The sequence below is a fragment of the Sorex fumeus genome, unplaced genomic scaffold (genome assembly GCF_029834395.1).
Source record: "Sorex fumeus unplaced genomic scaffold, SorFum_2.1 ptg000098l, whole genome shotgun sequence".
NCBI lineage: Eukaryota > Metazoa > Chordata > Mammalia > Eulipotyphla > Soricidae > Sorex > Sorex fumeus.
In genome coordinates, this window is record NW_026606155.1 from 77,904,361 (window position 1) to 77,930,447 (window position 26,087).

A 26,087-nucleotide genomic window follows, 5' to 3' on the forward strand; every position below is an offset into this window, starting at 1 on the left:
AGATCTTGTCAGTAGATCTTGTACAGTAGAACGGTCCTGCTGGCTTTCCATTGGGACGGAACCTTGCATGCAGACAGGTAGCATGTGAAGAACTGAGCCAGTGTATTTATGAGTACTGATGGCAGATTCTTCAGGTGTTTGGGACTGACCTTGTCTGGGCCGGATTCTGTTCGCTTCTTTGCCGATGAAATGGCATATTGGATTTTGGAAGGGAGAACGCTGGGAACGACATATCATCCTGCGGAATTTGGTATGTGGGCTGGTGGCTATAGAAGAGATATGAGTAGAAGTCATGGATAATCTTCTCCATTGCCTTTCTGGAAGATGTGATAGATCCATCAGGATGTTGGAGGGCAGTCATCTTGGTCTTGTAGTTGGCGAAGTACAGGCGGGCGTTGTGAATGCTTTTCCCGGCTTCTGCCGCATTGACTAGATCTGCTGCTCTTCTCTTTGAGGTCTTCCTTTGCCACTTCTCTGCACTGCTTTGCAAGCTTGGATATTGGCTTGTGGTTGCCTGAGCCTCGCTCTAAATCACGTTGGTGAATGAGATCAAGAGTTTTCGAAGACAGGCATCTTTTTTGTGGCTATCTCTCTCTAAGTATTCCTCACACAATCATGGAGGTGCTGAACCAGTTGATTGTATTCCTCGTCGATGTCATCAATGATGGCATCTTCCCATGTTGCAGCAATAGTGCCAAAGAGCTCCCAGTTGGTGGCCATTCTGGGAATTCTCTTCTTAAACTTTGCAGCCTTTTCTCCCTGCTCCGTGAGGGAGAATTTTGCATGAATGAGACGGTAGTCTGATTCCTTTTGGAATTTTGGGACAACAGCGACATCTGTCAGGCAAAATTGTTGATTGAATATGATGTGGTCAATTTCATTGTGGAACTGTCCACCGGGAGACTCCCATGTCCAACCTTTAGATTTGGCCTTCTGGTACTGTGAGTTACCATGAATGGTTTTGGTCGACATGATGAACTCAGACAGTCTCTCACCCTGTTCGTTCCATTCTAGGTCATGGGTCCCGATGTGGAGTTCTTTGGGTGATCTTCTCAGTCCTGTCTTGGCATTAAAATCATTGACAATGAAAAAAAATCATCAACAATGATCTTGTAGAAGTTGTAGCCTTCTTCAAAATTATATTAAAGCTAAATATTTGCAGAACTTCCAAAGCATCTCCACAGATCTCAAGAAACCTGATTTGTAAATCTCCTGATTTTTGGTGACATATTTGTTTTACAGATGAAAAAACTAGCCAGATATTAGAAGTAAGTGTAAGATCATGTAGAAATTTTATTGCTGAACTAAATCCTAGCCACTATTGTGTGTGTGTGTGTGTGTGTGTGTGTGTGTGTGTGTGTTTCCATTACCCGACCCAGCCTTTCTAATTATAGCCGAAAATACTTCTCCTTAGGCTCATTACTTAGAGATTGAAGACTATACTCTATACTCAATTAAATGAGCCCTTTTTTGGCATCTCATTTTATGTCTAGTATAATGAGTGTGTGTCTTTTGGATGGGGTGAGCGATTTTTAGAAATTTAAGACATTTCCTTTCCTAACTTCCTTTGGAGGAGGCATCCCAGGCCAGAGCCCAGATCTTAATGAAAAACACGTAAACCCTCTTGTTTGTTTTCTGTGTCTATTCACCTATAATTTTCAACCCTTTGAATGGCAGATTTATCAAGTGACTAATCCCTGGGAAGACTGAATGGGTCAAGGAGAAGATGGTTGTGGCCGAGGCACACATCGTAGGTCATTTGTTCAAATATTGAGGTAGAAAGTCAAATACTTTCTTGCTTACTCATGAAAATATATATTCAGGAAAGTTGGCTATGAGTGTTTTAGACCTGAGGAAGAAAAACAAGAGGCAACTTGCAATGCCTTTAGTTTTCAGGGGGAAGTTGTATTATTGTTGTCATTCTCCTCCATCTCCTCCTCCTCCCCCCATCTTTATGATTTATTAAATTCTCCTCCCTGCAGCTGTTGTGAAAATTGGAAATAACTGACAAATGTTATTACTCAGAATGTTACCTTGTGGGAAAAAATAAGAAATTTTGAGCTTCCAAAGTATGGCTCTTGTTGTTTTTCTGATCCTTTCACAAGATCTGGTACATTCATTGTACAAGCTTGATTGGAAACCATAGGCTTATTTCACTTTGAGAGAATAACAACTTGTTTATAGTCTATCTGCTTCAGTTCATAGTGGGAATCTTAGCACAGCCACTTCCCTGAGTCTCTTCCTGGCACCAGAACACTGCAACATACATGAAAATTTGGTAACTCTTTCTCAGTAATTTAAGGTCTGATGATACTTTACTTTTGTACTGAGAAGAACTTAAGTACTTCTCTTCCTCATTTGCCACCATACAATAATATTATTTAAGACACCTACTTCAATTTACCTTACTACCCATTTTCAGTAAAATAATTTTTAAAAGAATATTAAGTAAAACACTGGGTATATGTGAGACAAATATAATTGATGAAATAGTATTAGTATATAGTTACAAAAACGATACTGATAATAGGAAGAGCTTCTTCATAGATAAATGAAGACATGAGATGAGAAAGAAATAATAAAAAACTAGTCTTGCTCGTCAAGCCTGTGTTCTCCCTCAAACATTTTATCTCACTTTCTTGTCTCTGAATCTTTGCTTGCCTGTTTGCACTCTGTAGAAGCCTGTGTTCTCTCTTGGAATGTCCTTCTCTCTTTATCCCCCATTACATCTTTCTAAATAAGTGTTAGTGAATACCACCTGGCTTTAGAAAAAAGGAAATATTAAAAATATTTCTGTTGAGGCTCAAGTGATAGCAGAGTGTGGTTGGCTTGCATGCAGCTAATCCAGGTTTGATCCCCAGCACCCAATATGGTCCCCTGAGCATCATCAAGGGTGATTCCTGAGTACAGAGCCAGGAGTCAACCCCTGAGCATCACAGGATGTGGCCCAAAAACTAAAACCAGAAATTATTGCTGCAATTGCTTAAAGAGTTGTAGTGTAAGTGAATACAGTGTTAAATATTAGAGTTTACTACCTGTTACTTCTAAGATAGCATGAACTGACATGGATCATAAAATCTCATAAGACTAACTGTAGGTTCAATAGCTACAATAACCCAGCATAAAGGACCAAGTTCTCTTAATAAAAAGGAATTAGTATGCTGACACATGGTCTAAAAATGTGTAGTCTTGCAGTTGCTCGTTAGGTTTTGAATTACTTTTTGGAAAAATGAAGTCCAAAAATCATTTCCATGGGTCTCTCAGGATATAGCTATTCTGTGATTTACACTATATTTTGTGATATAACTTAGATAATAAATGTTACCAGAATCCCTTATGAGTAATGATTTCCTTATTTTGTTTCACAAGAAAACTCTAGCCACAACCTTTTGTTTTCTCAGGTTGGATCCCATTCCAGATTTGAAAGATTTTATTGCTTTACTTCCTCATTATTTCCTTGGATATTGATCAATAATCATACTCATTTTTTCAAAGCATAATCATGTTGCAATAACTATTAATTTTTTTAAAGCAACATTTTACCTGAATGGCATAATCGACTGCCATTGTGTTTTTAGATTTAGTGGGTCTGATTGATTTTAGTGTACATTTGTGGACATAGAATGAGTTTGGCCACTTCCTTTTGCAGTTTAGATAATAATGTGTGTTACAACCTTACAAAAATTTCATAAAGAAAATTATTCTAGAAAATTTTGAGAGAAAGATATTTAAGTCTTAGGTAAAGAAATTGCTAGCATTTGAAAACCAGGAACCTTACTGAATAAATATTTTAAACCTGGCATTTTAGATAGTACAAGAACTAAGATATTTGGGGCTGGAGCAATGGCACAGGGGTAGGGCATTTGCCTTGCATGAGGCCGACCTGAGTTTAATTCCCAGCATCCCAGGAATTCCTGGGTGCAGAGACAGGAGTAACCCCTGTGTATCGCTGGGTGTGACCAAAAAGTAAAAAAGAAAAAAGAACTAAGAGATTTCATTAAATTCAAGTGACTACTCACTGAAATAACCAGGAACAGAATCCAGATCTGACCGTAAGTCAATACTCCACTCCCATCTTTCTTAGTAATCAAAATGCTTTGGATTTATTACTTACCTGGTGACTCCAATTCTCTCCCCAAATCAGGAAGGGCAATACTATTTTTTTTTAATTATTGAATCACATGAGAAAAGTTACAAAGTTACAAAGCTTTCAGGTTTTAGTCTCGGTCATACAATGATCCCTCCCCTCACCGGTAATTATTTTTCACCACCAAGAACCCCAATATGCCCCCCACCCCTCCCAATGCCTGTGATTTCTACTTAACTCTCTCTCTACTTTTAATACATTCTTTATTTCAACAAAAGTTGCACCATTATTGTTTGGAATTTCCCCCCAACAATCAGAACTGCTGAAAAGGCATTGTGAAATAATTTGTTTACTATTGCTGGTTATGAAAACCATATGCTGTCGCGATAGCAGCCATGCGATTTTGGATTTCTGATATTTTATTAAGTCTGGAGGGATTTCTGCCAAGAGCTGGATAATTACAAGACTGGTTTCTGTGCGTCTGGTGCCATGGCCATGCTGGAGAGCTGCTCGTGGGGGACAACTCATGGCCTTGGTTGGGCGTGAAGGATGAGCCATTTCCGCCTCCCTTCCCATGAGGGTGCAGTTGCACCGTCACCAGCTCATTCCTGGCTTTCCAATAATCTCTGAGGCGGTGGACACTGTGCTGCCAGGCGGGGTGTTGAGGGAGAAGGTGGAAGAGACAGACACCCTTTCCCTCCCGGGGGTGGTGGGCATAGTGCTGGAATTTAATGCATAGTCCATTCACATTTCTGATGCAAGCTGCTGGGCTCTGGATTAGGTCCATGAGCCTTTGGTGCCATGGCTGTGCTGGAGAGCCTCTCGTGTGGGGCAGTGCATGGCCTCGATTGGGCGTGAAGCAAAGGGCAATACCTTAAATAAATTATATTTAATTATTAAGTTTCTTCCTTTGCCTTGGGACTCTGACTTTTAGGAGCAATAGATAGTTATCAACAAACTCTTAGATAACAAACTCTTGGTACTAGACTAAGTTCTTGGTAATAAACTCTTGGTACTGGATCTCCAAATTGAAACAAACTCTTGGTTCTGAGAACTTCAAGATTGTGATAAGGTTAAAAGGATCCTAAAAAAGGGTGAAAGGGTTTGAATCTAAATCTATTCACAATTTACTTAATTTCTCTGCATCTCTCTTTATCTAAAAACAATTACCCAAGTGGTTGCCATAATTACATGAATTTATGTAATGCAGATGTATTGCAAGCCATAAGGATATAATGTTTTTAGTAGATAATTATAATTTGTGAATTACTGTTATTTCAACCACCATAAGTTGATATCAATTTGAAATAGTAAAGTAGAAAGAGTTTAAAATTTAGCATTAAAGGATTCGAATTCCTTTGTCACCAAGTTGATACACACATACTCAGAAAATCTGCCTGATAGGGTTGTAGAGACTAAATGAAGATGAAGACACCTGGCACAGTCCCTAGTATATGATTCCATGCTGGTTTCATTTCTCTCGTTATCCTGAATGAGAATCAACATGTCTGATGATTACTGGAGATTGCTAATATGTGATTTTTAGCTTTGGATTCTCTAGCATAAAATGTATTTACTTTTACTTTTAAGTCAACTTTTACCATTTTGATTGCTCTTTTTTTTTCTTGCCTTGTTTCTATTTTTTTTTTATGTAGGAGTACTGCTATTTATTCAGCCACTAATTAGGCTTGTTTCTATTTTTCTTTCCTTGCAATCTCCAATTACAGTGATAAATCACATATAGCAACGTGCCTCCTGTTTTCAGTTATCCCTGAGATGGCTTCTTAGTTGTAACATGAGGTTTATTTTTGATAAGAACCAAAATTTATCCATAAGTTTATCAAAACCAGTGATTATTAATCGATGACAGTTTTGGCAAGCCCAATGCCATGGTTTTCTTTTATTGAGACTTCGGTTTTCACAAAGGCAAGAGTCTTAAGTAAGAATTTAAATAAGTTTAGTGTGACTTTCTAAGAACAAAACAGAAAAGCCAAGAAGCCCACTTCCAACGCAGCTGAAGCACCAGCAGCTTCCCTGACCTCCATACTAACAAATAAATCCTATCTCCTGAGGTGTTTCCTATTCAGAACCTCATTTCCCCCAACCCCTTCCACTTCCCCCTTTGTGTCATTGTGCTTTTCCAAAGTGGTGAAGCTCATCATGCTTTAGTGAAGTCCCGGGGAACTGTCTAAATCTCCCCAACCAAAGAATGTAAAATATTAGAAGAGCACCTGGAAAAGGTTAACTCACGTTTTGCAAAAGATAATCTGACTTTTTACTAGCCCTGGCAAGGCAACTAGGAGAGAATGTTCATAACAAAATGCTAATGGCTGATTTTTCACAGAACTTGGCAGCAATGGGATGTCTTTCATCAGTAGGCACTTTTCCACCTTCTCTTTGACAGACATATTTGTGGGGACCAGACAAGCAAAAGTCTCTGCTGCTTGGGTTTCAGTACAGTGTGTTCTTTCGATGGTATCTCTGAGCAATGGTAATGTGGAGGATATTAAAAAATAATGAGGATTTGGTACGGGAAGGAAGTACCAGTCTCTGAGGAGGCTAGGGGAGTTGCTTACAGCCCAATTCCTAATCAGATTAGAATCACAAATGTGGCTCAATTCTACTGAATAGTATATTATACTTATGGAACTGCCTTCGGACATATTACAGAGAGAACACTTATCTATCTATATTAAGTTTTGGAATTGCTAAAATTAGATAGGAGCAACATTAATGTTTAGAAATACCTGCATTAAAAAAAACAACTGTAAGGAGACTATATTGTTAATTGTTTTCATGGAAGGGATGGGGTAAGTGAGGCTTCAAGTCTGATTAGGTGGGTAATACAGAGGCATAAGGAAATCTTAATATTTAAAGCAAAAGAAATAATTAGGTTAAATACGAATTTATAGATCACCAACTTGCCAAGTAGTGTGCAATGTTCTGGAAGTTCAAACATGAATAAAGCATGGTTTCCAACTGCCTGGAGCTTTTAGATTTGCATGAAGATAAACATACATGACTATAATGCTATGTGAACCTAGAAAGTTCTTTGGCAGTAAAGTCTAAGAAAAGCTTTTGTCAAGAAAAATCATGGAAAGTTTATGCCAGCAGGTTCAGTTGAGAGTGACTAAATTTTCCTTTGAGGATTTCGTTAGGTGAAAATGAAGAGAAAAGTGTGTTTTGAAAAATATTCTGTGAATTTGAATGTGTAAAAGATTTGGGAATTGATTGTATGTTTGAATCTATAATGGTGCAAGGTTAAGAAATTTGGAGCGAAACTTGGAAAAGTAGTAGAGCCAAGTATGACTAGTATTATGCATATTATGGGCCATTTAAGTTTTAGTGATCAAAAGAATTGCCTACAATGGTTCAGATAAAGGAACAACTCACATTGGTCCTTTTCCTATTTCATGGAATCTGATTACAAGGGCTTTTAATGAATCCTTGAGAAAAATTTCAGTGTTGGTTCTCCAGTATTGTCTAATAATTTAAGGCATTTTGTTAAAGACCTATGTTTTTAAAAATTCGTTTGGAGCCAGAGAGACAGTACAGTGGGTAGAGTGCTTGCCTTGCTCATGGCTGACCCAGGTTATATTTCCAGGACCACATATGGTCTCCCAAGTCCCACCAGGTTTGATCCCTGGTTGTAGAGCCAGGAATAAGCCCTGAGCACAGCTGAGTGTGCCCCCTACCCTCAAAATCTTTCGGACCCAATGTGGCTAGATAGTTAGTAGTTGGAGGAGTTAGTGACTCTTGTCCAGAAAAAGACAGCCACATGAAAATTTGAGGCAGGAGGAATGGAAGGGAAAGAATGAATTAGAAATAAGTGAAATTCATTGAATATGTAAAATACTTTTCCTAATAAGTAATGCATTGGTAATGAGAGACAGAAAGGGTGATGAAGATACCACCAACTATAAAGAAAAATTATTTTAGGGAAAGAACAAAGAGAGGTTTGACAGTCATGAGTTCATTTGCAGACACATTAATATGCAGGTAGACCTGTCTAGAAGAGAATTGGAATTATGGGTTTTTTTTTTCCTTTTGGGTTACACCTGGCAATGCACAGGGGTTACTCTTGGCTCTGCACCAGGAGTTACTCCTAGCAGTGCTCGGGGGACCATATGGGATGCTGGGAATCAAACCCGGGTTGGCTGCGTGCAAGGCAAATGCCCTACCTGCTGTGCTATCGCTTCCTGGAATTATGGTTTTAAGGAACCAGTTTAGATGTTCCATTATGGGCTATGTGAATTTATGAGTATGTGCTACTTACTATATGAATATACAAGGTGACTCAGAGAGATTGTGTAGTATGAGAAGAAAAGACAGGCCAATTGCCTATGAAGGAAGACACATCCATGAGTTGGTAAGAAGAGTGAGAGAGCTGAGCAGCAGGTGGAGAGCACGTGACAAGTTCATGGAAGCTGAGAGTTTCAAGGAGTAGACAATACACAGCTGAGAAAGCAAAGTAATTGTGAATTGCTGACCAAGGTAGCAATTACTAATTGTGACTGGTTGAAAAGGTGAAGAGTGGGAAAGTTGCAAAACCAGGAGTTGTGTCTGGTTTTTAAAACTCTGCTGTTAAGAAAAAGGGGACAGAATGAATAGTAAAGTTATAGTTTAGGACCCGGGAAATAGTACAGGGAGGGATTTATTAAGGCACTTGCTTTGCATGTAGCCTACCCCAGGTAAATCTCCAGCACTACCTCTGGTTTCCCAGACATCACCAGGAAGGACTCCTGAGCACAGAGCCAGGCCAGAACTCCTGAGAACCACCAGATATGGCCCAAACCTTGTGCTACTTGCCCCCCATCCTCCACCAAAAATAGGTGTTGAGTGAAGTTAGTCAGAAAGAAAGGGATAGATGCAGAATGATCTCGCTCATTTGTAGGACTTAAAGATACATAGCATAGTAGTACCAAAGGCTCAAAGGCAACATAATGGGAGAACTGATTCACACAATTGAGTTGGGGTACAGAAAAAGAGGTGTGTTGGAGATTCTTGGGAGAGGGAGGGGGTACACACTGGTGATGGGTGTGTTGTTGGAACCATGTGCTTGAGAATCTGTCATTAACAGCATTGTAAATCACAGAAAATCAATTGAACAAAGTTTTTTTAAGAGACAGAAGGAAAGAATTAAGGATTCTGAGATCCTTTTGTTTTGAATGCTTAGAACATGGCACTGTGGAGCTTTCAAATGGATTGTTGGTCATCTGACCGCTTCCATCTCCCAGGCAGCAACTAGACGGTAATAGCAAACTTGCACAGTGCCTCTCTATTCCATGTGCCCCCTTTAATTTTGTTTTACATATACTAATTCCTGTACTTCTCATACCAACTTCATGAGGTAAATTCTGTTATTACCCCCAATTCACTCAAAAGAAAATAGAGGAAATAGAGAGGTTAGATGATCACATAAATTGTGCTCTACCTACTAAACTGCACAATATACCCACAAAATAATCTATAGATTTGCCTCTCAGCTTTAGCAGATTAAGATGATTTGTTAAAGGATGGGGAACCAGGATCTTGGTTTGTAGGTAAAATTCAGTTGTGGAATAAAGAAATAGTTTCTCTGTGCAGCATTTTCATATATCTTTGTAACTTTTTTTTAATAATAAGAAATTGGGAATTGAGCAAAATTACTGGATGCTCGGTATTGCCCTTAACCCTCTTTGAAAGAGGATAGCTGGTTTCCAGATTTTGTCTATTTTGAATAGTGCTACAAGGAACACAGAGTGCATAGACCTTTTATGGGTAGAGTTTTTGGCCCATGGGATAAATGCTCAGAAGTAGAAATTCTGGTTCATGTGGAAGTTCAATTCTTAGTTTTTTGGTATGTATACACTACATGGATGTAGCTGGACATTATCATGCTGAATAAAGTCAGCCAGAAGGAGAGACAGATGCAGGATGATCTCTCTCATATTTAGAATGTAAAAATTCACAGAAAGGGAGCAACAAATAACCAAATGAAAGAAAGGTTAAAACTGGTGTACAGAATGGAGATTACTAGAACAGTGAGACATGGAGAATGGAGTGAGGATAGTGAGGGGTGGGGAGTCCTGACACAATGATGGGGGAAATGGCTACCATGGTGGCAGGTTGACAGTTTTGTAAATTTTAATTCATGGTAGGCTAAAACAAAACTCTGTTTTTAAAGAAAAAGTTTAGTTGGAAACAGCAATCAATAGTAGTTGGCTGTGGCAGAACTAAAATGAAATGAAAATATTGGCAGGCATTGAAGGGAAAAAAATAAGATTAGGACAGGGAGAGAGAGAAAAGGCAAATGGAGATAGGCTGATGTTGAAACAAAGATTATCTTGACCACATAATTGAATAAAGATTGAAATGACTTTCAGGCAATTAGTAGTAGAATTCGTGAAAGATGGGGAAAATTTCTGTATTCATGCAAAGCTTTGTTTATTAAAGCACCACTCCACTGTGGTAACTTGAAAATTATTTGGAATTTTTTAAAAGAATGATTATAAATCTGTTAGATCTTGTATTCTAATATCACCATTGGCAACTGTAATCAACAGTAACTTTTCTTTTTTTCAGAAATTGCTATGTTCCTGGTATAATGCCTACTGTGTCTTTATAAAGTATCTCTTGTGAAAAACCCTGGAGATGGTAAACTCCACACTTGAGGAAACTCAGGCCTCAGGATTTTAGGTTTCCTGCTAACAGGTTTTCTGTTGAGCTAGCAAAAGATTAGATCAGAATGAGATAACCTGAATCCAGAACTTGAGTGTTTCACCGTTTATGCTATATAATAAATAGTTTCCTGAACTTGCTGTTTCTTCTGAGTTGGGTCAGGGTTGCCATGACCAAATCTGAGAAGATGGGCTTTAACAGAATCTTGTCTCCAATTCTATTGATCAGATATTTGGTGGGAAGATGGTTTGGAAAAGGCAGGAAAAGGAGAACTTAGTAAACATTTTGTCAGGATCTGTCTTGATGAAGACAAGAATATGTTTCTCTCTTTCTTGACTAAAACACTGCAAACATCACCTTTTGATACAAAGGGGATCTACACTTTTATGCACATTGCTCTTCTAGATACATGTGAGCTGAAATTAAAGTCTGTCTTGCTATAAGAAAGGCTCTTGGGACAATGACATTGAATAAAACTATTGCAGTGGTTTTTATCCTTCCATCTCTTCAATACTATGTACTTGCTGTGCTAGCTGCTGGGATACAGAATAAAGACAGATACTGTTACTGATTTCATCTCTAAGAGTTTATAATCTGATGAGGAAGGAGGAAATTAAATAAATTCACCAGAAATATTTCATTACTGTTAAATTGGATTTTGGAAACTAATAAAATTGGAAATTTGATTGCTTTCCAGTTAACTGTAATAGTCTAGATGACTTTGAATGCTGAGAAATGGATTAGTTAATGATTGAAAGTATGCCAACTTCATGCTAGTAGTGTAACACCAAAGAGTCAAAGCATAGAAATTATTAGAGTTAAATACTAAAAAGATTGCTCTCATATAAAACATAATTTAAAATCTATGGTTTGTGAAAGAGAAAAATAGAAAATCTTGGCATTCTCATTTTCTATAAATTGCATCTAGATTATGAATATGAAGACAATACCAATGATATCTTTCAAGTAAAATTTTTCATGCTAAAATATTCTTGTAATTCTTCTTGCATGCTTTTTTTCCCATTTCATTGTTAACTATACCCTATAAAGATGAATATGTTGAGAATAACAGTTTGAATAGCATCTCTACGTCAGACAGATCTCCAAAAATCTGTATTTTTCTCTTAATTTTTTTTCTTTTTCAAATAAACCCTCCTAATAGAGATACATTCAAACATGTTTGAAGATTTATTCAAATATTTGTCTTGCATTTGATATGAAAAGCATGTGAGCGTTCTTAGATGAGTTTTACTCTAAACCTTAAGCCATGGTAATAGTTACTGTCAAGTTAAACAGTTTCCCTCAAAATTACACATCTACTCCTATTATTTAAGTCATTGAAAAATTTCTTAAAATGAAATTTATACTCCACTGGATTTTCAAAAGGCATTCCCTGCCTTTGTGTGGGCAGTGCTGTGGTGGTATGAGAACAATACTAACATTTTATTCCTATTTTTAATTTTTTTATGAAAATTATGGTTTATAACGTGAATGAATTTTCAGGGATTTGATTTTAGCCCTCACCATGTGTAAAATTGTCATCACTCCCACCACCAAAGTTCCAGTGCCATCCCACCATCAAAAAAACACTCCTCTGGTCATTCTCACTTCCTGCTGGTGACCACTATAGCTTTCACTAAATCTAGGAGTTTTGTTGTTTCTTGTTAGTTCATTTACTCTTATAGTAATTCATGTTCCTCATGTTAATGAAACTGTTATTTCTCAACTTCGACTTCATTTAGTTCAGTCACCTTGTTCTATTCATTTTCTCATAAAAGGCATGGTTTTCTTTCTCAAATTTTTTTTAAAAACTGATTTCCTCATTTTTTTCTTTTTTCTTTTGAGTCACACCCAGAGATGCTCAGGGGTTACTCCTGGCTCTGCACTCAGGAATTACTCCTAGAGGTGCTTGGGGAACCCTATGGGATTCCGGGGATCGAACCTGGGTTGGATGTGTGCAAGGCAAATGCCCTACCGGCTGTACTATCGTTCTGGCCCCTGATTTCCTCATTTTTAATATCACTATTTTATTTAATACTACTGTGTATATACAGCAGTTTGTTCATCTGTTAATAGGCATTTAGGTTGATTCCATGCTTTATCTATAGATAATTTTGCTGCATTGAATTTGAGGTGTGAAAATATTCTTTCAAGTTCTTGTTTTCATATCTGGGATAAATGCCTACGAGTAATATTGCTGGAATGTGGAATTTCTATGATTATTATTATTGTTATTATTATTATTTTGCTTTTTGGGTCACACCCAGCGGTGCTCATTGGTTACTCCTGGCTCTGCACTCAGGAATCACTCCTGGCAGTGCTCAGGGGGCCATATGGGATGCTGGGAATCAAACCCGGTTGGCTGTGTGCAAGGCAAATTCCCTACCCACTGTGCTATCAACTACAGTCTCCTCTTTTTTTTATTTTTTAGAAGGTTCTCTAAACAATTTTTTGTGGACAATGGACCAATTTATGGTCCCACCAACAAAAGTATACAAAGATTCCTTTTTCTCCATATCCTCTCCAAAATTTTTTTGAATGTTTTCTATAGGCCAGTCTAACAAATGTAGGTGATAACTCATTGTGGAAAACAACTCATTATTATACCAAATAATAAATGATGATGTGCATTTTTTTATTTTCATATATCTATGTGCCACCATGTTTTCTTTGGAGAAGTGCCTATTCTGGTCTTTTGACCTTTTGTGGTACAGTTTCTTTGTTGGATGTTGTTGAATTGTGTGAGTTCTCTACTATGAATATTTACTGTGTCAGATATATATTCTGCCAATTGCTATATTTTTCCTGGTAGCTTCTTTTGCTTTGTAAAATTATTTCTATATTTTTATTTGGTGAAGCAAGATTTTTTAAATTGAAACTTAGGAAGATTTGAGGTGCAAGAAAGAGAAAATTCATGTTCAAGTGAGAACATGGGCTTCTCAAGACTTGAAAAAGCAAAAAAGAAATTGAGACAAGCAAGCAAAATAATTGTTAAAGGGAGAACACAGGCTTAAAGACAAAGCCTGTAAAAGTTCTTTTTCTTTTTGGGGGGCAACACTTGGCAATGCTTAGGATTTACTCCTGGCTCAGCACACTGGGATTACTCCTAGCAGGCTTGCAAAACCATCTTAAGTGCCAGGATAGAATCCAGGTTGGTCCATATGCAAGGCAAGTGCCTCACCTGCTGTATTATCTTTCCAGCTCCTTTAAAAGTCTTTTTATTTAATATATTTAATTTGTTTGAGCGATAGCACAGCTGGTAAGGTGTTTGCCTTGCATGCGGTCAACCTGGTCGGTCCAGGTTCAATTACTCTGCCCCTCTTGGAGAGCCTGGTAGGCTACTGAGAGTATCTCACCTGCACGGCAAAGCCTGGCAAGCTACCTGTGATATATTCGATATGCCAAACACAGTAACAAGTCTCACAATGTTACTGGGCTTGCTTGAGCAAATCGATGAACAACGGGAGGACAGTGCAGTGCTACAGTTGTTTGTTCTTTGGTTTTGTTGATATTCCAGAATTGATTATTCATAGACATTTCTAATGTTGAGGTGCTGGTATCACTTACATTTTCTTATATGGTTCAGTATATAATATTTAAGTCTTTAACTTAATGACTTAATTTTTGTTTTCTTTTTGGTTTTTGGCCCACTCCAGATGATGCTCAGGAATAGTCCTCATGGTACCCAGAGGACCGTAGGGGGGCGAGGGATTGAACCGAGGTCTACCATGTGTAATGCAAGTGTCCTACCCACTGTACTGTCTATCTGCCCCCTGAGCTAATTTTTGTATGTCATGTGTAGTTGTAATCAAATTTCATTGTTTGCAGATGGAAGTCAGCTTTTCCATCACCATTTATTTAAGAGGCTTTCTTTTTTTTTATTAATTTTTTCCCTTTATTTTATTTTATTTTTTTACAGTTGTAGATTTACAATTTTTTGTGCTTGGGTTTCAATTATACAATGATCAGATACCCATCCCTCCACCAGTGCCCATTTTCCACCACCATGGATAATATCCCTCCCACCCCCAAAGCTTGGCAATGCTTAGGATTTACTCCTGGCTCAGCACACTGGGATTACTCCTAGCAGGCTTGCAAAACCATCTGTGCTTGGGTTTCAATTATACAATGATCAGATACCCATCCCTCCACCAGTGCCCATTTTCCACCACCATGGATAATATCCCTCCCACCCCCAATCCTTGGCAATGCTTAGGATTTACTCCTGGCTCAGCACACTGACATCTCCCCCCCATCTCCCCTGTCTCTGTGGCAGGGCAATCCCCTGTGTTCTCTCTAAGAGGCTTTCTTAATTATATCCTTTTAGCTCCTTTATTGTATATTTATTGTCCATATATGTGCATCTATTTCTAGGATTTTTGTTGTTTGGTCTGTGCGTTTGTTTTGTCCCATTGCCATGCTGTTTTAATTTCTATTGCTTTTTACTATAGTTTGAAGTCAAGGAATGTGATGAATTAATTTTTCTTCTTTTTTTGCTTTTTTTTGGGGGGGGGGTCACACCCGGCAATGCACAGGGGTCACTCCTCACTCTGCACTCAGGAATTACCCCTGGAGGTGCTCAGGGGACCATATGGGATGCTGGGAATTGAACCCAGGTCAGCTGCATGCAAGGCAAATACCCTACCCACTGTGCTACCTCTCCAGCTCCATTTTTCTTCTTTTCTCAAAATTCTCTGGATATTAGGAGTTTTTGGTAGTTTCATACAAGTTTTACAATTACTTGTTCTATTTTCTTGACATTTTTATAGAAATTGTGTTGCTCTGTGTTTTTGATAAGAGAGATATTTTAATGTTTTTTGTTACAATTTATGAGCATGAAATCTTTTCATTTCTCTCATAGCATGTGTCTTTTAAAATTTTGAGTGTGTTTTAATTTTCATTATATTAAAGGTCTTTTACTTTTTTTACTCGATTTCTAAGTTTCTATCACTTTAATGCAATTGCAAAATAGCATTTGTTATTAACTTGCCTTCCCCATAGAAATGCAATATCAGTATACATTGGCTTTATATCCTATCATTTATGAACTCATTTCTATAATAGTTTGGAGAAATTTTCAGGGTTTTCAATGTGTATTAGTATCATGTCATTTACAAACATTTTAGATTTTTTTTTTATCTAGTTTGGATTAATTTTCTTGCCTGATTGTTCTGACTAGACTTCTAAAACTTTGTTGAAAAGTTTGGGTGAGAGTTCCTTTCACCATTCAGTATGATGTTCTAGGTTTGTTATGTTAGGTATTTATTATGTTCAGGTATGTTTCTTCTTTTCTCAATTCATTGATCATTTTGATCATAAGCAGATCAGTCCTATAAAAGTTGTTTCAGTGTTTATTAGTACATATTTTTATCTCTATTTGGCTGGTGCGGTATGTCATATTAATTGATTTGCATATATTGGACCATCCTTGCATTCCTAGGATGAATCTCACTTGTTCACGATTAGTGATTCTTTTGATATGATTCTGCATTTGCTTTTTCAAGATTTTCATGTCTGTGTTTATAAGGGATATCTATCTGTAGTTTCCTTTCCTTTTGTGTGTTTTTCTATCCGGGTTGGCTCCACACAATGTTTAAAGTTGTTTTTCCTCTTTGAATTTTTGGAAATTTGAGTAGGATGAGTATTAGTCCTTTAAAAATTTTATACAGCTTACTGATGATGAAGCCATTTTTCTGACCTTTTGTGTTAGAAATACTCTATTACTGCTTCTATTTCTACATTTATAATTAATTTTCAAAGTTTTCTGTTTCTTCAGGTTCAGCCTTGGAAGATTATACAAGAAAATTAACCATTTTTTCTAGAATGTCAAATTTAGACTTATAATGGTCTGCTATGATCCTTTATATTTCCATAATATCACTTATAATTTCATTCTTCCACTTGTAGCTTTGTCCTTTAGTATCTAGTCATCTTTTTATTCTTTTGTGTGTAACTTTATTTTCCTTTGACCCAAGAGTTATTCGGAAGCATATAGTTTAGTACCCACACATTTTGAGTTTTTTTCTGTTTACTTTTTGTTATTTTAATCTTACAGTTTTATGATTGGAAAAGATATTTGAAAGAATTTTCATATGATATTTAAACATGTGATTTTACTCTTTATATACTTAAGATTTATGTCCCAATGTATGTTCAGTTTTTGAGAATTACTTCATCTGAATTATCTGCCCATAGTACTATATGTGGTGTTTTGTGAATCCCTATTTTTGTATATTTGGTCACTTTTCACTCCTCTGCACTTATCCGTGGTAAATTTTATTTTTTTGACAGAGAGCTCCAAAAAAAAAAAAAACCTGACTGTGCTCAGGGCTTACTCAAGGTTCTCTTCTTAGGATGAACTTGGAGGACCATATGTGGTGCAGAGAAGTGAACTGGGTTGTCCGTGTGCTAAGCAAATACCCCACCTGCTGTACTATTGCTTTGGCCCCGCACATGTTAAATCTTGCTGGATTAACTAATGAATATAAAATATCCCTGCTTGCTCCTTTTAAAGTCTGTTTATTCAGGTACAAGAATAGCAGTTTCCCAGTATTCACTCTGAATTTAGATTTGTCCTTGTGTCTGATAAGACTCCTGCATACATTATAAAGATGGGTCGTTTGATAAATTTATAGAAGAATCACATTTAGAGCAATTCTTGTGGTTATATGAGGCTTACTTGACTATTATTTCAACTCTTCTTCTGGTTTCCTTGTATTCCTGTTGCCCCCATTGGTTTTGATCTGCTTTTCTTTTTATATGAATGATTTGTCATATGAATGATTTTCATATGAGTTGCATGTCATATGATATGGCTTCCTTAGTGATTCAGTTTTTTTCTTCAGGTCTCTGAAACGTACTCTAAGACCCTAGGGGGCCATTCCAGTGTCAGGAATGGGCTGTCAGGCTGGTGGTTTAATACAAGGGCCTACGGATGTGGTGCTGTTAGATCTTGCAGTGCTGGGGCTTGCTCAGTCTCCCTCAGCAATGCTTGGGGACTTTGAGGGCTACACCTGGTGATGTTTAAAGAACCATATGGTGAAGATGATTAACCAAGGTTGCCAAATGCAAGGCCTGTGCCTTAGCCACTGTACTATCTCTCTTGTCTCCATGTCTTTTCTTGGCTCTATTTCAGATTTTTGGTTTGTGGTTCCTAGGAAATTATATCATATTTCTCTGTCTAAAACAGACTTTTCTTGGTGCAGGTATTGACTCATCATCATGTAACTATACTGGTTCTGTCCTTTTCCTTCCTTCCCATTTATCTTTGTCTCAAACACTATTGCTTTTGCTTCTATTATCATGTTACTCTGGATTCCTTTGCTCAAGATTTTGTGATCTTTTGTTCTTTTTATGCAGAAGAAATCCTTTAGTCATTTCCTGTAGGACAGCTATGGTGATGTTACTCTATTAACTTTTGTTTGCCTTAAAAAGTATATTTCTATTTCATATTTGAATAATTTTGCTCAGGCTAAAGTGTCTATGGCATTACTCTCTCTTCTATCCTATGGGATTTCTTCTGAGAAATTTGGTAAAAACCTAATAGTGGTCCTTGTGTTATTTTTTTTCTTTAGCCATCCTCAGTTTTTTCCCCATTTTCATTGACTTTTTGATAATTTGATGAAGATACACCTATTGTATTTTTTAGGATTCAAAAATTTGCCTGTTTCAGTTTTCTGGACATCTGTGGTTATTTCTTTCATTAGGTTTAGGAAACTTTCAGCTGCAATTTATTTGAATACATTCTTTTCTATTTCCTCTTGCCTCTTGTATCCCCTTTACACTAATGTTTCGGGCTGGAGCGATAGCACAGCGGTCGGGCGTTTGCCTTGCACGCAGCCAACATGGCCGACCCGAGTTCAATTCCTCCGCCCCTCTCGGAGAGCCCGGCAAGCTACCAAGAGTATCTCGCCCGCACGGCAGAGCCTGGCAAGCTCCCCATGATGTATTCGATATGCCAAACACAGTAACAACAAAGTCTCCAATGGAGACATTACTGGGCCCACTCGAGCAAATCGATGATCAACGGGAGGGCCTTTACTTACTTATGGAGTTTTATATTTCTTAAATATTTTCTTCAGTTTCTCTAATTCTTGTTTCCCCTCTTCCAATCGAGCCTTTTCTGCATCCATCTTCAATTGTCTATATTCTTTCTTCTGAGAGTGAGTCTACTTATGATGCTTCTGAAGTTTGGATATCAGCGAGCTGTTCTTCATAGTAAGAACCACTGTTTGAAATATTTTTAGGATCTTAAATTTTTTTGGTGATGAACTCTTTGTGGTCATATAGTACTTTAACTGTATACAAACATATATGCTTATGTGCATATATATTTACGCACATATATACCTTGTCTTGCTTATTTGTGTATGAGGCTCTTTAACTTTGATTATGTTATGATGGGTCTTCTTTTTTTCCCTGTTATACCTCTAGGTATCTTTAATTTTTTCTACTGGTGATTTACCTTTATTTGTTTTTTATTTTCTTTCTTTTTTTTTTTTTGATTGTCTCATTTCTTAGGATGGTCTTCAGCATTCAATTTTTCTGCATGTATCTGGAATAATGTTTGTTTTCCTGCAGATGGTGCTGTGACTTTAATGTGGAATCCCCCTTAATTTCTAGGCCTTGACTAGAACAGGGAGATCACAATCACAAAAAAATCAAAACCATCCTGTTATTCGTCGATTGCCTCGAGCAGGCCCCAGTAACGTCTCTTCGTCCTAGCCCTGAGTTTTTTTTTTTTTTTAAGTGCCATATTCAAGGCTCCTTCAGAGTTAGGAGAATGAGACCCTTCATTGTTACTGGTATTTGGCATATTGGGTACGCCACGCAGAGTTTGCCAGACACTGCCCTGTGGACAGGTTACATTCGGTAGCCTGCCAGTTTGTCCAAAGTAGAAATGAGATGATAAGATGTTGCGCGGCCATGAATGCAGCCGCGCGCTTCCGGGAGATGGGTTTTATAGTCTCCGAATCTTGGCCGCTTATGGGATTACACGGCGCCAGGGGGCCAGTTGGTGGGTGTGACCCCCGCCTACTGGAATTTGGAGGATCTGGGTGGAGGATGCTCAGCCCCAATCTGAGTAGGCTTGGAGATCTTGGCCCCGGAACCCGTGTGGCTTTGTCCCTCTGCCGGTACCTTCTTGTGTGCAGAGAGTGGTCTCAGCATGGTGGTGGCTGGTCCTGGAGGTCTTTGGCTGCCAAAGCCAAAGAACAGGGAGATGGAAATAGAAAACTTTAATGATAGTGTTTTCACTTTTGATAGTGAGGAGTGGGAATATAATAACTTAGAGGGCGAGCTCCACATTGTTTGTTGGTTTCTGTGATCATGCCAGTCAATTATTCCTGTCACTGGTGCTTCTTACAGTTCCTTGCTCTGGCTGCAGCTCAGTGGCTGCTCTATTCCCTAAGAGAGGTGGAAAGGGAATCCACATTCCAGCTGATGCTAGCCTGAAACACAGGACTCACTTTAACTTTGGCTCATTTGTGTTTTATACCAAAGTTTGGTTGTTAGGCCACAACAGTCTTTGTCCTCTGAAAGAGAGATTGCTCTTTGTACATTCTCGTACCTTTCCCTACCAGGTCAGGTCAGCCTGCAGTACTCACAGATGATGTTCAGATCTCTCTTGATCATGGGCATCCTCAATGAACCATCCCTCCCCTTTAATGCTATTCTGTACCACAATCATATTCCCCCAAATACAAAGACACATTTATCTCATTTGCAAACCAAGATGTGAGTGGTGAGAGTCTGCCGCCCCCCCCCCCTCGCCCCCCATCCCCGCTCCCATCATATGTGATTGGATTTTGCTTGTACTTTAACAAGGAACTTTGTTTCACAGTGGTCATTCTGCCATTGAAGCAGGTAAAAAAATCTTTAATTTTTTTTTTTTTTTTACTTCTGGTGTTTGCTTTTAGTAACTCTTTTTCCTTACTGCTATCTCTTTAGGCTCAGTTTGAACTAAAGACCTTTCACATCCGAGGGGAGCATGCAGAGATAACAGCAAGACTAGAAGAAAAAATTGAACATCTCAAATATGAAATTGAACATCGATGGCGCGGAGGGTGTGAAGTGATGAGAGACGCATGCATCTCCACCGTTGATGACTGCCTTCCTAAGGTCTACAGAAATGTGTGCATCCAGACAGACAGAGAGACTTTCCTCAAACCCTGTGAAAGTGAAAACAAGACAACTAGAAGTAATCAAATAATACCCAAGAAGCTGAATATCTCTTCTTTAAGCCAGCTCTCTCCCCCCAGTGATAATCAAGATACCCATGTACCATTTCCTGCTGCAGAAGATAGCTCTTCAAGTCAACAGAAAGCCTCATCTCCCCCTCCTGCACCACCTCTCCCAGCAGCAATTCCTCCCCCACCTCCTCCCCTTCCTGGACTTGAACCTTTGCCACCGGCACCACCACCACCACCACCACCACCACCACCATCCATGTGTACTGTACCACCACCACCACCTCCACCACCACCATTGCCTCTAAGTAATGGGCCTCTGCCGCCTCCTCCCCCTCCACCTCTTCCCAGTTCTCCTGCTCTGCCCAACAGTGAAGGACCTCCTCCTGCTCCAACACCTCCAGGACTTGTGCCCCCACCCCCTCCTGGACTCTTCTTTGGAGCTGGCTCTTCTGCTAGCCAGTGTCCTCGGAAGCCGGCCATTGAGCCCAGTTGTCCCATGAAGCCTTTGTATTGGACTAGAATACAAATAAGTGATAAGAGGTAAGTACAATTCTCTGAAGCATTTTCAGCTTGTGGATTCACAAAATTTTGTACAAATCACATTTTATGCTTACCAAAGCAAGGTTTTCATAGAGCAGCATTCATTCTCAAATATGGTAGATTAAATGCTTCTCATAACAAGATTGGAGTACTTTGTTTTAGTTGACTTTTAATTCTTTATGTATATTTGTGGTGTGTGTGTGTGTGTTATGTTAAAGTTTAGGTTACAGGGCTATAATAGTGTTTAAGATTCTGGTATTGATCGCAAAGATACTGCCCACCCTTGTGACCAAAGTACCCATTCCTGTGTCCACTCTTGTCCAATGTTACATTCTTCCCACTCTGCTCCCCCCTCCCATAGTTTCTCGGTAGAATCATGATTTTGGTTATACTTGTTGGAGAACACTGGGTTGTTCTTGTTCCTCCCTCAGGGAGCTTAAGATTTATTGAGCTACTCCCACAACAGTGCCCCTGAGGCATACCCAATTCTATTAAGCACTAATAATCCTGTATTGCTTTTCTCTTTCCTTTGTGTTATTTGCCTGCCTTATTTAGCATTGTCCTTTTTGTATAGACACAGGAAGACAGTTCATATGATGCTTTGTAACTGTATCGCTTTATCACTGTCATCCCATTTGTCAATTTACTCTAGTGGGCAGCAGTAATTTCTCCATTCCTCCCATCCCTGAGATTTTAGATTTTACCTTACTCATCTTTCCCAACGATTGGAGGCTCTTTCAGGGTCAGGGGAATGAGACCTGTTATAGTTACTGGTTTTGGCATATCGAGTACACCACGAGGAGCTTGCCAGGCTCTTCCTGTGCAGGTGGGATACTCTTGGTAGCTTGCCGGGATCTCTGAGAGGCATATATATATATATATATATATATTTCTATGATTTATTGCCTACTGTCTGAACTCCATTAAACATGGTGTGGTAATTAGGGACAATGGGTAAGAAGTGTCCCATGATGTGTCGCGGGATCGTGTGGTCCGTAAAGCGGCCTGGAGTGTAGCGGCAGTTGGTAGTGGAGGTCGGCTGCCAGGGCTGGGTCCCTTAGTGCGGGGAGGGCTTTCGCCGGCCCCCCCCCCCCCCCGGGGCACCCCGAGTGAAAACAGCCTGGCGCAGAGTTCCATGCTTTGTAACATGGGAGTTAATTGACTCCAAAATGATATTTACTCTTAGACATCCATATTTACCTGATTTGAACCTCAGTTGCCCTTATTTCCGAATACCCGCAAAGGAGGATCCTGATGAAGGGACTGGAGGAACACAGGGCAAGCCATAAGCTACCCTGACATTGGAAAGGGACAAGCTAAGTGCCATAACAGATACAGCAAGTTAAGAGCATGGTCATGTGACAAACTCTGTCATGACTCAAAAAGAAGTAACTGTATAAGGATCCTGCTGGGGTTAGGAAAGACTAACCTGGCCTGAGGACTGTAGTCTGGATATGTAGTGAGATGTCTCCAGGAAGAGCCAATCTTTAAGCTTAATACATCTCTTACTGTGTTCATATAGAATGACTAGAACTATTATGAGAAGTAAATTTATTATGACTGTTTAAATGGTTTACTAGCTGAGGAAAGGATAAAGCAATACAACCTGGAATGGAATCCCACCCTTGAACGGATCTCCTATTAATCTGGAGTGCTCAGATGAGATTTTGTCCTTGAGTTCATATCCTAGAACTTCCCCTGAAGGATTGACTTTACCTCTGTTTGTTGTTATGACAATGTTCAACCACACCTATGTGTATCCCACCCTTCATGATTTCTATATAACTATGCTGTAAGGAGTAAGAGAGGTAGAGGATTTTGAGGTCTATGAGGAGACTAGAATAATTGAACTATAGTGACTGGGACTATGACCAAAACTACGACTACAATTGTGCTGTAAGGGGAGAGATCTGACTACGCTGGGGAGAAGAGAGAAATAAACTGACTACGGACAATCCTGCGCCCTGTTTTCTCCATTCCCCCAGTCTTTTGTCTGTCCATCGCTATGGGCTGGCCAGGGAAAGTCTCAAGTCCTGCGTGCCCCCATGCTTTTCTTTGAAACTCATACGCACTGCTAACTTTCTTTGCCATCACCCATGTTCTTGAGACCTCCCTGTGTTACTTTCTGACAGACTGTTTATTTCCTACTGACTCTAATCTAGCACTCTCAGTTCTGTATTCCAGTCTCAGAGGTTTATTGATTGTACACCACAGATGAGTGAGATTATGCCATATTTGTCCTGCCTGTAGCTTAGTTCACTCAGCATGATATCCTCCAGTTCTACTCAAATAGCTGCAAACTCATGACTTTTTTTAGTGGCTGCATAGTATTTCATTGTGTGTGTGTGTGTGTGTGTGTGTGTGTGTATGTGTGTGTGTGTATCTCAGAGAACCTGGCAAGCTACTAAGAGTATCTCGCCCACACAGCCAAGCCCTGCAAGCTACCCATGACATATCCAATATGCCAAAAACAGTAACAACAAATCTCAGTTTGTTGTGAGATGTTACTGGTGCCCACTCGAGTAAATCGATGAACAACGGGAGGACCAGTGCTACAGTGAGATATATAAATATATATATATTAATGTTATATATATATATATACACACACACACATATTTACCCATTATCTGTTGTTGGACATTTGAGTTGCTTCCGTATCTTGACTATATGCTAAAAGGTGTAATGAACCTCAAATTAATAGATACCTGGATGTGGCATAGCTTGGAATGTTGGATTGTTTGAAAGTGAGTATCTCTCCCAAGTCATTTTTATATTCTAAGTATCTTCTCCAGCATTCCTCCAACTATTAATATGATTGATTTATGATTACTAATTACTATTATTAGTAAACAACCAATCATAAATTATTTCTGATATGTTTACCACAGTATGCTCATTTAAGAACTTTAGAATATGTCTTATCGTATTAGCTATTTTCTTATTATCCTAAGGGATCTGTGTAAGTTTTTATTTACAGAATTAGACATAGCCGAATCACTTTATCTTTTTTTTGTTGTTGTTGTTGTTTCTGATTACACCTAGTAGTACTCAGGGCTTATTCCTGGCTCTATAGGAATCAGTGATCACTCTTAGCAGTGTTTGGAAACCATATGTGGTATTGGGAATTGAACCTGGGTTGGCCCCCTGCAAGGCAAGTGACCTACCCACTGTACTGTCTCTCTGGCCCCATGTCACTTATATCATAAAATACAAACTCCTTTTAAACTCAGATCCCCTTACTTGAATGTTGTCCAGCTGTCCATCTTATTGTCCTTTAGCAAATGTGCAGGTTGGGGAGGGGGAGGTGTGGATATTTATGGAGCATCTTCCATTTGTACAGCTGGTTAATGTAGGTCAGGATGGCAGGAAGCTGTCATTGCTTGGAAACTTTTGCACAGATTTAAATACAATTTCTCTTGCTTTGCTTTGGAGCTTCTTGAGAGGACATTGAGCATGATGTTGAGCTCCTCCTTAGGTTCAAACTTCATTTGCAAAGAGCTGCAAATACAGAAAACTTTAAAATTTTGATCCTAGTCCCTAAGTCAAGGTGTAGTGATGGATTGTTTTTCAAAGTTTTGTAACGTTTTGCTCAGGGAAGACAGAATATTGAACAAAATAAAATGTAGTTCACTATTTTAAAGCAACTGGAAATTACTAGGCATGAGAAATACCTTAATAATACTAAGTATATGGTGACCTAAGTCAATCGTGTACTTGATATTATTCTCTTTCTTAATAAAGTCCAAGAGTGTTTATTTACTTGATTTTAGGGCCACACCCAGCTTTGCTTAAGCCTTACTTCTAGCTCTGCACGCAGGGACTCCTGGCAGGGATCAGGGGACCATATGTGGTGCTAGGGATCAAACCTGGGTCAGCTGCATACCGACAAGCATCTTACCCTCTTCCGCTATCTCTCCTTTTCCCAAGAGTGTATTTTCAGATATTTCTGATACTTTTTAAAAATGCTGATACTTTTAGAATTTTCCAAATGAATCATTTTAAATAAAAATGATAGACATAGAATAAAGTAGCTCCTCCCATTAACTAAAGTACTCATATCCCCCTCTTCCCATTTAAGACTCAGATGCTATTTCTTAAGTAACATCCCAGGATATTTATTCAGAACTACATTCTCTTCTTTGTGCTGTCAATTTAATGTTCCGCCATTGCAAAAGGAGTGACCTACCACTTGTGTATGCTGGCCGTGTGTGGAGCTGTTTCACACCTGTGACTCAGTAGCTCAAAGGATATTATGCACAGAGAATTCCAGAGCCATTGAGTGGGGTGGGAAATGAGTTCCTTTGCCCACCTGTTCCTGGTATGTGAAGGCAAGCTGGAGATAACCATTGACCATTATGAGGAAGAAAGCAATTGAGTAGTCAAGTTCTTTTTAGTCTCCCTAGAAATTTAGGGTCTCAGTTCAGGGAAATGAAAAATAGATGAATGTTCTGACCGGTGACAATAGGGTACCTAGTCTAAAGACTGTGTTTAGGGCAAGGGTGGGAGCTGCCCTAAGTTGGATGCTAAATGGCAACCCACCCTCTTCCTGCTGTACTGCACTGTTCATCTGTCATTGTGGGTCTCTCAAAATGATTTTGTACTTAGAA

General features: G+C 38.8%; 1 protein-coding gene across 2 annotated transcripts in view; it reads left to right on the forward strand.

Annotated features, from left to right (window-relative positions):
- Nucleotides 1-26,087, forward strand: part of FMN1 (formin 1) — a 443,955-nt gene that overhangs the window by 194,776 nt on the left and 223,092 nt on the right. For both annotated transcript variants that reach the window (XM_056133806.1, XM_056133807.1), the window contains one exon: nt 20,696-21,477. In XM_056133806.1, coding sequence (XP_055989781.1) covers nt 20,696-21,477 — 782 coding nt within the window. The remainder of the gene's footprint in view (nt 1-20,695; nt 21,478-26,087) is intronic.